This window comes from Ictalurus furcatus, chromosome 29, assembly GCF_023375685.1.
Source record: "Ictalurus furcatus strain D&B chromosome 29, Billie_1.0, whole genome shotgun sequence".
Lineage (NCBI taxonomy): Eukaryota > Metazoa > Chordata > Actinopteri > Siluriformes > Ictaluridae > Ictalurus > Ictalurus furcatus.
The window spans coordinates 5,359,082-5,374,389 of record NC_071283.1 but is presented as its reverse complement, the minus strand read 5'-3'; the positions used below and the strand labels follow the sequence as shown (position 1 = coordinate 5,374,389).

General features: G+C 37.7%; 1 protein-coding gene across 1 annotated transcript; it reads left to right on the top strand.

Moving 5' to 3' along the window:
• Positions 1-229: 229 nt before the first annotated feature.
• Positions 230-14,878, top strand: LOC128604367 (protein eyes shut homolog). The gene is made up of 3 exons (XM_053619466.1): positions 230-519; positions 9,386-9,494; positions 14,424-14,878. Exons 1-3 carry the CDS (start codon positions 398-400, stop codon positions 14,697-14,699), a joined length of 507 nt encoding a protein of 168 aa, XP_053475441.1. The 5' UTR covers positions 230-397; the 3' UTR covers positions 14,700-14,878.
• The last annotated feature ends 430 nt before the right edge of the window (positions 14,879-15,308 follow it).

Genomic DNA, 15,308 nt, shown 5'->3' with positions numbered 1-15,308 from the left:
CTTCAGCTGACATTGTGCCAATCCTGCAGGAATTGGGAATGCGATATGAAAAGAACTCCCTCTCATTTTCAGTTTGTTGTTGTTTCTTTTTTCTCCTTTTCTGCTTCTTTACACCCACCACTGAAGCTGCATTGTGTGTGTGTGTGTGTGTGTGTGTGTGTGTGTGTGTGTGTGCGTGTGCACGCACACTTTACTTTGAAGCCTCCACAGCATGATGTTTTACTGCCATCTGTTGCCAGCTCTTGACACCTTCCACACTTCGAGCAATCTCTCCGGTATTTTATCTTTGCTGAATTTTTTTTTCTCCCCCAGCTCAGTGCAACCTTTGTTGAAATGTGCATTGTAACAGAAGACCAATTGCATGTGTCTTTCCCCACGCTAGGCGCCCTGTGTTTGTATGAGATGTCATCGCATTGCATCAGATCTGAGCTCAGGTTTGCATGCTGTTTCTTTCACCCTGAAAACCCATGCTAACAGATCCTCAACACAGGATAATTGTATTGGAGCGAAGCTGTTCAGGTAATATATCACCTAATCCATTAATACCGCCTTGGTTAAAAATGTCTCGGCTGAGGTGCCGAAGGTGGGGAGAAAGTCTTCAATGAGTCGGATATAAAAGTTGGTGAGACTTCGTTCTTATTACAGCAATAGATCAGAAGTGAGGCCAAAGGGGGAGGGAGAAAAAAGAAAGGCAGCACTGAAAGCTGAATAATTTAAGCACACATCCCATCCTGCTGAGCTCAAAAAGCTGCTTTTGATTTTGGATGATGCGATGAATAAGTTACAGCTGAGAGGGGCATGAGAACCGCTTATTTTTTTGCTGGATGAAATATTGAATAGGTGTTTGTTTATACCCTGGTTCTGTTGTGCTGAAAGGAACGACCTGTATCCAGCCAAGTGCTCTGAATGGGAAATGCTTTCGGGCTTCGCTGCTGTTTTTGTCAGAGGTTTAACAGCAGTTTGTATGTTCTCAACCTTCTCTCCTTAACTGCTTATATAACCAGCCATCCGTGTACTGCTCCATGATGCCTAATTATATTTTGCTAATTTTCTACTCCTTTAATGGAATTTGAACACAGGACCTTTGTGTGTATGTTTTTTTTGTTTTTTTTTTTGTTTTTTTGTCTGTATGTGTGCCTGGTCAAGCAATAAAGCATTACATAAAGCAATTATTATACTGCTTGTAAGCCTTGCATTGTAATTGAGTTCCTCGTGCTTCTTCTTCTTCGTCATCTTCTTGCTCACCCTGCAGAATAATCCTATGTCCACGCTGCATTTCAAAGATCGTTTCATCAAGAATTAAAGAATATATTATTTTTTGGTTTAATAAAATTGACTAAAACTTTAAAGTTCAAGATTTTCCATTGAGATTCACTGATCGAATGTTTGCCATTTTGAATTCCAGCTGCCAATTCACAATGAACTCACAAATAGTGCGGCCACACACCATCAGACCCCTTGCCACTTATTCTCTCCTCTTTCTTTCTCTTTTTTATTTCTCTATTTCCCTCTTCTTCTCCTTTTCTTCTCATTCTATCTAATATCTGACAGCTTCTATTTTCCTTCCTGTATTTCTCCTCTTTTTTTCTGCTGTTCTCAACATCTCTCATTTCTCTTTCCAGGCAATCCATTTATTCCTATTTTCTTTTTTTGTCCCCTTTTCCTTCTCCTTTTGCTTTTCTTACATTCTCTTTCACTCTTTTATATCATTCTTTTTCCTTTCTTTATTTCTTCCCTTACTTTCCCCAAATTCTCTCTCTCTCTCTCCCTCTCTCTCATTCCTCCTTCCTTCCTTTCTTTCTGCACTGTACATTTTCTTTAAGAAATGCAAATTTAGTTTTGATGGGGATCAGAAAAGTCTTAGTAGGCAAGGCTCACTTTCCTACTCTTTTCATCACCTTCCTTTTTTCTTTCTCTGCCTTCCTTCCTTTTTTCCTTCCAATCCATGTGCACTGTGTGGGTTTTTTTTTTTTTTTAAAGAAATACCAAACTAGTTTTGATATGTGGTTCAGAAAACCCTTAATGGTAGTAGGCAAGGCTTCCTTACTCTTAGTCTCTGTTTCTGTCACACACCCGCTTTTTTTTTTTTTTTTTTTACACGGATAGAGAAAAGGTGTATAAAAGAATGTATCTACATTAGCAGATATATTATTATATGTAATCAGACACAAAGAAAGAAAATGTAATGGCTTATGATAATTTTAGATAGTAGTCATTATGGTATATTCACCCAGTCATTACAGCCTAGATAGGGCAGTTCAGTTATACTGTACAAGCAAGTGCTCATATCTTTTCTTTTTTTATTACATTTCAAAAACCTTGTTATAGAAGTGAAACTGAAGCATTTACCAACTGAAACGATTTGCAAATGGATTCTGATCTCATAATTCTGATCTCATCTTGTGATGGGCTTCTTAATATAAACAGCTGTGCAATATCTGTAATGTGATTAACATTCCATAATTAAGATAAGCATCACTTCATTATAGATCACAACATTATAGTATTTATTAGAGTTTTCATAAACAATAGCATCATAAAATGGCTGCAATCAAGTCTCATAACCTGGTACACGTATAATACCTGGCGCATCAGTTTGTATTTCCTGCTTGCGGGCCTTACTGGGTGTTAATGCATCAATCTGTATGCAGAACGAGTTTCATAACTTGCCTAGCCTTGTAATTAGAGCTACCTGAAGTTGAAGGGCAGTGATTGCCTACAAGGAGGTGTCCTGCAAGGCTGATTCAAATTAGTGCAAGGGCAATCGGTCTGATTGCTTGCATCTGGTCATTAGACAATCTTATTTTTCCCTTTCCCACCTCTGCTACAATCAGAAATAGAAGACTGTTTGTTGCTTTAGAAAAAAACAGCAAGAGAAGCTCCCATATGGGAAAAGGCAGATGCTTTTTTGGGAATGCTGACAGTTGTGGTACAATGAGGAACGGCAGGGTATTTTGAACAATGCTAAATCAGGACCTTGGTGTTTTTTTTTTGTTTGTTTGTTTGTTTTTTTGTTTCTTTTTGCTTTCTAGAGTAGAATACCTAACAAGTTGAAAACTCTTGTAACCTTGTTCTTGATCTTTTTTCTTCCTACAGCCATACCTTTGTTAGACACCTGTAGAAATATTATAGGCTCCTCTGTTAAAGGACGTAAGAAAATTAAGGACTTTTGAGTCACATAATTAGATGACATACATATTTGGTATGCACTTTACATACCACACAGAGAAACAATGTGGAGCCTGAATAAAGCTGGAAATGGAGCAATTCAGAGAGAAAATTACTGTTTTTTTCCTCCTATTCTTCTTCCTCCAATTTGAGCATTTGCAACCAAATTTAACCAGGCAAAAACTGTTATCAGTAATGTACCGGCATTGCCTTTTCCCCCCTGAGACAGTCATCGTGGATTGACTGTCTAAGTGGCATTCATTTGATTCGTTGCTGACTTAGTTGTTTCTCCATGGAGATGCTTAAGGGCATGCCAAACATGCATTGCTGTAGTGTCATCTGATTATGTGATCCAAGCCTTCTTTTGCTTATAGGCACTGGGAAAATGAGCATATATTTCCACCTTGTCAGAAAATACTGACATCACATATGCTAGTTGAATAAATAAATATAGAATTTGTGGGGGGTGGGGGTGGGGTTGGGGACAACCATGTTTAAAGAAACTTTTACATTAGATCCTTGTCAGGAGACCTTTTATTGCATTCACATCAAGCCAGTTACTTCATTTTTCACATGACTTCGAACGAGTCATCCTTTGACGTTTGAAAAGAGCGATGGTAGCCTGCAGGAATCCGCCCCCACAGCACAGAATACAGTACACAAACCCAGCAATGAAAGGAAGACACAGTGAAGCACATGAGCACAGTGGAATATATGCAGTCAATACCAGTCTTAAGAAATATGACTGTGTGTGTGTGTGTGTGTGTGTGTCTTTTTGAATGCTAAACCCATAATAATTGTCTAGCATCCAAAGGAGGTGGTTATTTAGCTCTGGAATGTGTGAATTGTGACTCACATGGATACCCTTAAGATTTAAACAGTTTATGCCCTTGATTCTCTCCTAGTTACTGCTGCTCTAATCATGCATATTGTCCTGTGCTCATCCTATTATCGTAATAGGACTCACAATTTGCTCATACTGAACATCACAACATTCAACACCCTTAACATTGTTTGTCTTTACTCTTCTAACACCTGTATACTGTGATGATTTATAATTCACACTATCAGGTGTCACCCAGATGAGGATGGCTTCCCTTTTGAGTCCCTTTTGAGGTTTCTTCCTCATATTTTCTCACAGTTTTTTCTTTGCCACTGTCACCTCTGGCTTGCTCATTAAGGATCTGAATCTTTACCTGGATTTCTGGAAAGGTATACCCTGTGGAAGCTACATAGCTGGGGACCTTAGGTTGCAAGCAAAATGTTTTTCCTAAATAGCATTACTACTGTAGCATTTTCTCTTTTTCTAATCAACAGAGATTTTATAATGCTCACTGTGCACTCGGGAAAATTGTAATAAGCATTTAACATTTATTATCACAGTATATCTCTCAGCTTCAGACACTGTACCCATGGATTATATCTCTTTTGTACACCATTCTGGCCAAAAGTAGGTTGAAATGCGATTGGCTCTCAGCATGTCTGTGTATGCACACTTTGGTAAGTTTTGAACACTGTGACATAATGAGCTTTTCTTAGCAAGTAAAACTATCTTGAGTATAGTCAAATTAATTAAAAACTAATAGTTCAAATTATTACTACTATTTCTTCTTATAAGATAAGATCATACTTTATTAATCCCCAGTCAGAGAAATTTGGGTGTCACAGCAGCAGCAACACAGGTGAAGAAAAACAGAGATAGTAAAGCAAAAAATACAAGGATATTTAAAGAATACAGTGGATGCATATATAAATATGTACAGACATAAACACAAACTATATATGTACATATGAACATATGAGCAATATATACAACAATCAATAATGTACAGTCACACTATACATATAGCCCATGTACATATCACATATGTAGAGTATACACAATACTATATACTATATACATATAGCAGATGCACGGTATAACCAGTGTAGACATATAACAATACTATGAAATAGTGATATGTAAACAAAATAAATATTACAATATGGTACCCATATCACACCAATATTTTGCAATATATATGTAGAGTAGTAAAGTCAAGGGAGGCGGTGGTTAGGTGTTTGATGGCTGTTGGTACAAAGGCGCATCTGAAACATTCCGCACCTGTGGGGGGGTGAGCCTGTGGCTGAAGATACTCTCCATCTGCCGTAGCTCAACAAACAGTGGATGAGAGGGGTTTCCCAAAGTGGACCTGATTTTGTCTCTCATTCTCTTTTCCACCACTGCCTCCAGAAAACTGGCCTTCTTCACCAGCTTGTTGTGTCTGTCAGCCTTAATTCCACCTCCCCAGTACGTCACAGCAAAGATAAGGGCACTGGCTACCACAGACTTATAGAACATCTGCAGTAGCTTGCTGCTCACATCAAAGGACCTGAGCCTAAGAAAGAACATTTTTCTCTATCCCTTCCGGTAGAGAGCTTCAGTGATTTCTTACCAGTCCAGTCTGTTGTATACTAACAGGTATTTGTGTGAGTCCACCATCTCTATTTTCTCCCCCTGGATGGTAATAGGTGTTGGGGGCTTTCTGTTCCAGCAGAAGTCCACTATCAGCTCTTTGGTCTCGCCGATGTTGAGCTGAAGGTGGTTATTCTCAGACTAGATCTGATGAAGCTCTCCACCACGCCTCTGTACTCCTCCTCCTTATCCTCACTGATGCAGCCCACAATGGAGGAGTCATCAGAGAATTTCTGGAGGTGGCATGTTCCAGAGTTGAAGCTAAAGTCAGAGGTGTATATGGTGAATAGAAAAGGTGAAAGTACAATTCCTTGCACATCACCACATCTGACGTACTATGGTCTGCTGGTAAGATAGTTCATGATCCAGGCCACCATGTCCTGGTCTACCTGTATGGATGAGAGCTTTGCTGCAAGCAGGGGGGGATGGTGTTAAATGCACTGGAAAATTCGAAAAACATTACTCTCACTGTGCTTCCTGGCCTCTCCAGGTGCGAGTAAGCCCTATGCAGCAGGTAGATGATTGTGTCATCCGTGCTGATTTGGGCCTGGTATGCAAACTGCAGCAGATCGATGGAGTCACTCACAGTTGGCTTCAAGTGCTGCAGAACCAGTCTCTCAAAGGTCTTCATGACATGTGAGGTCAGCACCACAGGTCTGTAGTCACTTAAGGTACTTGGACGACCCTTCTTGAGCATAGGAACAATGCAGGAGTTCTTCCAAAGTTGGGGCACATTTTTCAGCCTTAGGGAAAGATTGAAAAGGTGTTGAAACACACCTGCAAGCGTAATGTGGTTAATGTTGTCTGGGCCCCTAGATTTGTTGATTCGGAGCTTGGATAGCTCCCATCTCATCTGGCTGGATGTTGTGAATGTTATCTCCTTATTATTGCTTTAAAACAAATATAAGATTATTAAGCCTATTTTGAGATATTTGTATATCATATTTGAAATGGTCTTATTCTATTAGCATTTAATTTTGCTTATTTGAAGCTTTTCCAAAAAGAAGCAAAATTATCCACCCAAGGCTGGAAATGGGGGGGGTGTACCTACAGGCTGCAGCCAATGAGAACGCTTCTCTATCAGTGTGTGTTCTCACAGGACTGATCAGACCACCTCAGCGAATTTAATGGAGTCGTAATGGAGCTGAAAATCTGACAGAAACAATTACTTTAACAGATGTGATAGTAGAAACTTTGATATGGATAAAGCTGCGTGCACGTACCTGAAATGATCCAGGTTTAATCTATTGCTAAGTTTTATATCCACAGTTCTGTTAGCCTACATATTTATTACATTATTTATTATATTTATTAGCCCACATATTTATTACGTGGTCAATAGTTACATATGGATATGATTCTCAAGCCACTATGGGCTTTTACCGTATGGGCTGTCACTCTAATTTTTGTTAATAGTCACAAAAAAGGCAAGTAAGAGAGAGAAGAGTTTGAAGGGGAGAGAAAGACGGTCAGTTGGGCAGGATGAAAAAAAAAACTATATTAAATTACTTTGGACCACCTGGTAAAAAAAGCTAGGAGTGAGAGGGCAGAGGGTCATATGGAAGATAAAGATGAATGAATGAATGGTGTTTGTTTTGTGCCTCACATAATTCATGAATGTTGCTCACTGACCTTTTATGTGCCTGTCTTGATATTTGGAGGAAACATGAAATAAGTCTAATGTTATTATCTATTATGAATGTATTTATATTTATATGTTTATATTTATAATATATTTAAACATATTTATCTTACTTATACTCCTCTCATATCTAGTGTCTGGTGTTCCCTTTGTTATTGAGGTGTGTGGTGTCATCATGACAAGATCTAAAGAGTTCTGTAAGGCCTTCAGAAAAAAAATGTTGTGGATGCCTACGAGTCTGGCAAGGGATTTAAAAAGATCTCCAAATTATTTGAAATACATCATTTCACTGTAAGGAAAATAATCTACAAATGGTTCAGATTTCAAATAACTGCCAATTTGTCCAGGACTGGGCATTCCAGAAAATTCAGCCAAAGAGCAGGATATCTTATGCACAAAGAAGTCTCCAAGAACCCCAAAATTTCAGCACAGGATTTGCTAATAAGTCCTGCAATTGGTGGTGTCAAAGTGCATGCTTCTACAATCAGAAAGAGATTGCAAAAATTTGTCCTGCATGGGAGGCAAGCCAGGAAAAAGCCTTTGTAAGACTACAGTTTGCCAATGAGCATATAGGCAAAGACCAGGTCTTTTGGAATAATGTGCTCTGGACAGACGAATCAAAAATAGAGTTGTTTGGCCACAGTAACAGCAGACATATTTGGCGCAGACCAAAGACAGCTTTTCAGGAGAAGCACCTCATACCAACTGTGAAGCTCGGTGGTGGAAATGTTATTGTTTGGAGTTGCTTCACTGCCTCAGGGACTGGATAGCTTGCATTCATTGATTCAACTATGAATTCTGCATCATATCAAAGAGTGCTTGAAGATAATGTGAGGCTCTGTCTGAAAGTTGAAGTTGAATCAAAAGTGGAACTTTCATCGGGATAATGACCATAAGCACACTAAAAATCCACTAAGGAATGGCTCAAAAAGAAGAAATGGAGGGTTATGGAATGGCCTAGTCAAAGCCCGGATTTGAATCCCATTGAAATGTTGTGGGGGGATTTGAAACGGGCAGTACATGCAAGAAAACCCTCAAACATCTTGCAACTGTAAGAATATTACATGGAAGAGTGGTCAACAATTCCAGCAAGCCTGGAGGACAATTATGCAAAACACCTACAAGAAGTTATTTACGCTAAAGGGGGCAATAATGAGGCCAAGGGTCTATTTACTTTTTCCCCAGAAGATTATCACATCTATTGATCTTTCTGTAGAATAAATGATTGAAAAAAATAATTTTGCTTGTGGTTTTGTTCAAGTATATCAACTCCATTAATAGGCACTGTTTCAAAGATGATCAAATGTTTGCTTGTCCAAATATGTCAAAAAGTATGTCAAAAATGTCAAGAAAAAACTCTCTAAACACTGGTCAACACTTCTTAATTTCATAAAAATGTGTTTTATAAGCCCTTCTTTTATTTTTATTCCATTAAGACCTGCTGAAATCTCCAGAAAAACATCCCTTATATGTAAAGAAGCCTTCAAAGTAGCGAAATTAAATTTTTGTACATTTAAAAAAAAACCCTAAAGAGCAGTAAACAGTAGTAAATGAAACAAAGTCAATGTTTGGTGTGACAAAACAATGTAAATACAAACAGTAGTCTCCGATACAATTTCTGCAGTTTTATTATATATATATATATATATATATATATATATATATATATATATATATATATATATATACACACACACATACACACACACAACCACACGCATGCATGTATGTATAAATAAGCGCGCATGCTGTCCTGTGGTAATGGTGATGGAAAGGAAAGGGTAATTGAGGATGATTTGACTCTGATGCAGAGTTGATGCAGTGTGACGGTGAGGTTTTGAAGCAGCGAGAGTCAGCAAGTCACACCAGCTCCATTACCAGGCCACACTCCCCCGGCCAAGTCTGCATCATTTTCATGCTTAAATGGATTTATTGTGAATGCTCCATGTTCTAATGAGATTTCCCTCCCTTTTACACCTCCTCTCACAATCTCACTCTTTTGTGCCCCCTCTTGCTGTCACTCTTCTTCTCACTCACTCATACAATCATATATATTCTGATTTCATTTCCATATCTCTCCCTCGCTCCTCTTTTTTCTCTTTTCTTTTTCTTTCTCTCAGATATTGGTTGCCTGTCAGCAAAGACGGAGGGTTATGCCTGATTGAAATAGCTGCGGCTAATGGAACTGCTAATCGATCACAGAAATATGTATCTGAACCCTCGTCTGAGGTAAATCCAATACTATCACTGATTTCAAATGAACTTCATTTTGTATTTAACCAGTAAGCATTTCACATTTATTGTCAAGGCATCTGTTGGGTTGCGATCATTATCCAGTCACATTTTGAACAGATGGTAAAAGTGAAGTACTTCCTTGTATATTTACTATGAATTAGTGTGACCACATCAGTTAAAATTATGTGTGTTCAGGATATTCACACACAATTCACATCATATTAGTTGGTTCTCTTGTTCTCTTATATTAATAAGGTCAAAACCATGCATGTTGTGTTTTGATGAATAATACAGTATGATGGCAGATGGTAACCAACCATGAATCTGATTCCTCTATTGTAGATAAATAAAAATGAAAACAGATATAATCACAAAGCTTGAAATGGATTAACAGATAAATGGAGAACAGTGCATTGTTTTCATAAAGGCCTTTCATGATAGTATGACCAACAGATCACTCATTAAGTAAGAATAAAACATGATATTGATTGAAAACATGCTATTATAGAAAAATAATCAATGATGTGGCCTGACGTGAAGCCCTGTTACTGTTACTACTCTGAAGTGGATTATTTTCCAATAACAGCACAATATGAAGTGGTCTTTTTCCTATTATTCCACAGCAGTTTGCCAAAGATGATCATTTTTTATGACACATCATGCTTTTTAACCATTTACAGTTGCATTTTATGACTGCAAAACAAGTTATTTCCTGCTATTGCTAACATTATAGCAGCTATAAGGATTACTTTATCCGCCTCTCTTTTTTCTCTCTTGAAGACAAAAAAAACCAACACGACTTCTCATGTTAGCGAAAAACCAGAAATTCCCAAATTCTTCTGTTCTGGAAATTTTTCCGTGGCAGAAATCTTACTGGCTGGTACAAAATTCAGACACTGGAGACTCTTTCAATAAATGTTCAGTAAACATATCTTACCAGAAAGCTTCACCGTGAAAATTATTATACTTTTTTTCTAAGTCCTTGTGAATGAGAGGTTTCTATAGAAATGATAACATATTAGAGCGAGTGCATTAATATACAATTATTGTTTGAATTACAGCCAGCACCATTGTCAGAGCTGCTCCTATAGAAAATTAATCAACATCATCTGAGCAGTCAGATTCGAGAGTTCAGCAGCATGGTGCTATAATTACTTTATGCCACTGTCATTATGCACAACCATGACAGCTGTATTAAATCTGTAACCCAGGCCCAAAATACCATGCATGTCGGCATTTTTTAAAAGATCTACAATACTGATCTGCAGACTCTTTTGTTGTTGATTTCTACAGTATTTCATCACTTGATATCAAACCAAAACAAGAACTTTGCTGGACTTTAAGTTTTGACAAAAATAAATATATAAAACATCTGCCCACTTATTGGTCCTTTCATTAAGAGTAGAACAAACAAATAACAATGCTATACTGACTGGATGAGTTTTTTTTCTTTCTGAGGGAAAAACTGTGAGTAGCTTTGTGCTGACTCGGTTGAATGTGCATGTTGAATTGTATACTTATTTAATTTGGTAAGGATATTGCTTTCCACTGGGTAAAATTTCAACAGCCAAAACTTCTGTGCTCAGCAAATGATTAAAATACTGCATGTCTTCAGATGACAATACAGGAGGTGGAAAATAATGCAAACACATAACAATGTATTATCAAGTGTGGCGTCTGAAGAGCTTTGGTTCTTTCTGGAATGTGGTCTTGCAGTTCCTGAACTTTTAAAAGAAGAGCAAAATTTCAAGTGGAAAATATACTTGAGAAATCAATGATATGGAAATGTATTTGACACTCTGTGCTCGAGGTCTTCCTATAATCATCTAGTGTTCATCTTCCTCGTACTCAGTTAATTTTTCTAAACAGGAATCGAACCGTGTTATAAATTCCAGACTCACCGTACTGTTTTTGAGAGTTGTTGATAGGATTTGCTTAACTGAAACTTTTCATTTATTCATCAATTATTTTTCCAGGTTTTTGTATGATTTATCTGCAGTTTGGACACCAATTATTAAACTTCTTTGGATCTTTGTAAGCTGCTTTGGGGTGCTTTGAAAATTCGTGTACCAAATTTCTTTTGACTAATTTTATACGTCACCAGACACTCATAAAAGGCATTTCACTGCACGCTGTACTGAGAATGGTTGTGTGCGTGACCAATAAAATTTGATTTGATTAGATTTGAATTGACATTCCCAGCCGTGGTGAAAAGTAACACACACTGCCTTCATTAAAAGTACTGCTACTGTAGTAATAATTCACTTGGTGAAAATCTATTTGAGTAATTACTATACAAATGATTATATATATATATATATATATATATATATATATATATATATATATATATATATTTATATATTTATATATATTTATATTTATATATACAGCTAACAACTAATATGAAAATGTTCTAAATCTGAGGACTGTTTTTTTGAACAATTATGTTAAGTGAGCAGTTAGTGTTTTTGTAACTTGCTAAGTTTATTAGCTAGCTCATGTTAATTCATACATTTTTCTAGCTACATAGTTATCTGTCAAGCAAATATTCCCTATATACATGACCCTGAGTGTTACATATAGGCTGTAACAGCACTCGGATACATTTAACACAACAGGCAATCATTACTGAACATCAAAGTGCCATTTTAAATGTAATGCAGAGCTTTCATACTGTTTCAAACAAAATATGGTAAATGGTCTGTACTTATATACCACCTTTTAACCAAAACTAAAACATTTAACGTCTGAAGTGTAGACGTTCGGCAGGAAACTGCTTAGTTTTGATTGGGTCTAGATGTTGAATTATGTAAAAATTTGCACATTCTGTCTTTTAATTGGCTTAGAGTCTTCCAGGGTTACATGAGTTATAATTTTTTTTGCTCTGCAATTGTGATAAAATAAAACACATACAGTGAAGTTAGCATTACAGTGCACGTGTGTCCTGTAATAAGAGTAATTCATTACATTCCACCCCTGGACATTCTACAGAACATGACTCTACTATCCATCCATCCATTCCTCTTCTATACCGCTTATTCAGGGTCATGGGGAAACCTGGAGCCTATCCCAGGGAGCATCGGGCACAAGGTGGGGTACACCCTGGACAGGGTGCCAATCCATCGCAGGGCACACTCACATACACATTCACACACCCATTCAAACACTTTTGACATGCCGGAGCATCGGGCACAAGGTGGGGTACACCCTGGACAGGGTGCCAATCCATCGCAGGGCACACTCACATACACATTCAAACACTACGGACACTTTGGACATGCATGCCTACCATGCATGTCTTTGGACTGGAAACCGGAGTACCCGGAGGAAACCCCCGCAACACAGGTAGAACACGGTGGGAATCAAACCCCCGACCCTGGAGGTGTGAGGCGAACGTGCTAACCACTAAGCCACCATGCGCCCATGACTCTACTATATAACATTTTTAATGACTTTGTAATATTAATCTGATTATATAGTCAGCAAAAAAACAAAAACATACCTTTTTCAGGAGACTGTATTTTAAAGATATTTTTGTGAAATCCAATTAAGCTTTACAGATCTTTATTGGAAAGGGTTTAAATTATGTTTTTCATGCATGTTCAATGAACCATAAACAATTATTGCACAGGCACCTGTGGAACAGTCCTTAAGGCACTAACAGTTTACACGCGGTAACAGTTAAGGTACAGGTACAGGTAAGGTCACAGTTACAATAAGTTAGGACACTAAAGAGACCTTTCTACTGACTCTGAAAAACACCAGAAGAAAGATGTCTAGGATTCCTGCTCACCTGCGTGAACATGCCATAGACCTGCTGCAAGGAGGCATGAGGACTGCAGATGTGTTCAGAGCAATAAACTGCAATGTCTGTAATGTAAGACGACTAAGACAGTGCTACAGGGAGACAGGAAAGACAGCTGATTGTCCTCGCAGTGGAAAGTTACATGTAACCATGTGTCCCCAGATGTGATCAAGAACTTGCAAATGTCTTGGTGGAAGAGTGGAGTAATATCTCACGGCAAGAACTGACAAATATGATGCAGTCCATGAGGATGAGATGCACTGTAGTACTTAAAGCAGCTGGAGGAGACACCACATACTGACTGTTCCTTTTAATATTGACCCCCCCTTTGTTCAGGGACTCATTATTCCATTTCTGTTCGTCAACTGTCTGTGAAACTTGTTCAGTTTATATCTCAGATGTTGAATGTTTTTATGTTAATACAAATATTTCCACACATTAAGAAATTTGCTGGAAATAAAATCAGTTGAATGTGAGAGGACGTTTCTCTTTTTGCTGAGTGTATTTCTGGTGCAGTCCTTTTTCATATAGTGGATCCCATATTTTTATTTTCTAATTACAAAAGCTTGTGCATCTTCATTAGTGTTATTAATCCTTGTCTAATAAAAGTGCACATTGCTGGTCATTCACATTTGTGGTTGAGCATCTGGTTTCCTGCTTGTAAAAGGAGAAGACTGAATGTTCCAATGCATTACCATAATTACATTGAGTTGGGTGCTGCTATCTTTGCCTTAATGGGTTTTTATAATGCTCTGGAGCATAAAATTGTATAATCACAAAGTGATGTGTATGTTGGCTGTACATTTACTCTTATTGTAAATGTTTTTAATTTAAGTTAATTAGCTGTGCATACATTTTTAGCATAACGCTTCAAGGAAAGTGTTTGGTCAGTAATTTATTGGTGCTCTAAAGTACAAATTGTTTTAAATGATTAATTATATATATATATATATAATTTAATATTTGACTTTTTCTAGAATGTCAAGTTGTCATGGTTCTGTATTGTGAAAAACTTTTTTTTGTTTTATGACAATGCTATACAATATGTAATTAACGTTGTGTTTTTGTTTGTTTGTTTTGTTGTTGTTGTTTTTGTCCCCCCTCACTCAACTCAGGTTGTGTTTGGACCCACGTTCCTGGGAGGTGTGCCATTTCTTTCCAAGCTGCATGGTAACATAGGCTCTGGTATTGTGGGCTGCATCATGGAGCTTCAGGTCAACTCTAGAGAATTGCATATAATGGAAGAGGCTCATCGAGGCCAAAACATCCACAACTGTGATACACCAGTGTGTCAGCACCAACCATGCCAAAATGGTGGCAGATGCATCAGGTATGCATCCACTGTTCATCTGCTCCTTCGAATTGTCCCTGACCCTTCTTTAGACAATTAAACAGTGCAATTTGCACCATATGACAAAGTAGTGTCTCCACCTCACGCTCAAGCATCCTTTACTGCTAATTAATTGATAAAGGATCCAAAACTGTCAGGTGGTCATGAGGGTAAAAAAGATATGGCAGCAATGTGTACAAGCCCCAGCGGTAGCTGCTGCCTCTGTACTATTGAGCTGAATATATCCTAGGTTTGCCTCTTTGGAGGAGAGTTTTGTATATTTCATCAGAGCAATGACCTTCATGTTTAATTCATAATTCATGCCACATACATGAACCGTGCAAACTCTGTTTAAATGTAAGATATTCAGTAGCACATACTTAATTGAATAATGCTGTAAATAGTACTGGCTCATCAGCCGGCATATGAAAATAGATTTAAGGCTAAGGAGAATAAATGGCAGGAACATGGCTTTATCCAGTATCTCATATTTTTAAAGCAGAATAGCTGACTTTGGAAACATCTGTGCATTAGTCTTCTTCTTTTTGTAGATACATTAGTACATTAGTTTCTGACTCACTATTCCCATTAATCACTTTATAAAGAATCAAATGGCATCAGATTACTATTTCCGTTAAAAGCTTAATGCCCATGTACCTTCTCTGGAATA

Excerpts from the sequence above, each read along its gene's own strand:
- LOC128604367 (XM_053619466.1), top strand. The coding sequence starts at position 398 with ATGAGATGTCATCGCATTGCATCAGATCTGAGCTCAGGTTTGCATGCT. Across the intron at positions 520-9,385 it reads ATTGGAGCGAAGCTGTTCAG|ATATTGGTTGCCTGTCAGCA; the intron begins GTAATATATCAC and ends TCTTTCTCTCAG. Across the intron at positions 9,495-14,423 it reads TATCTGAACCCTCGTCTGAG|GTTGTGTTTGGACCCACGTT; the intron begins GTAAATCCAATA and ends CACTCAACTCAG.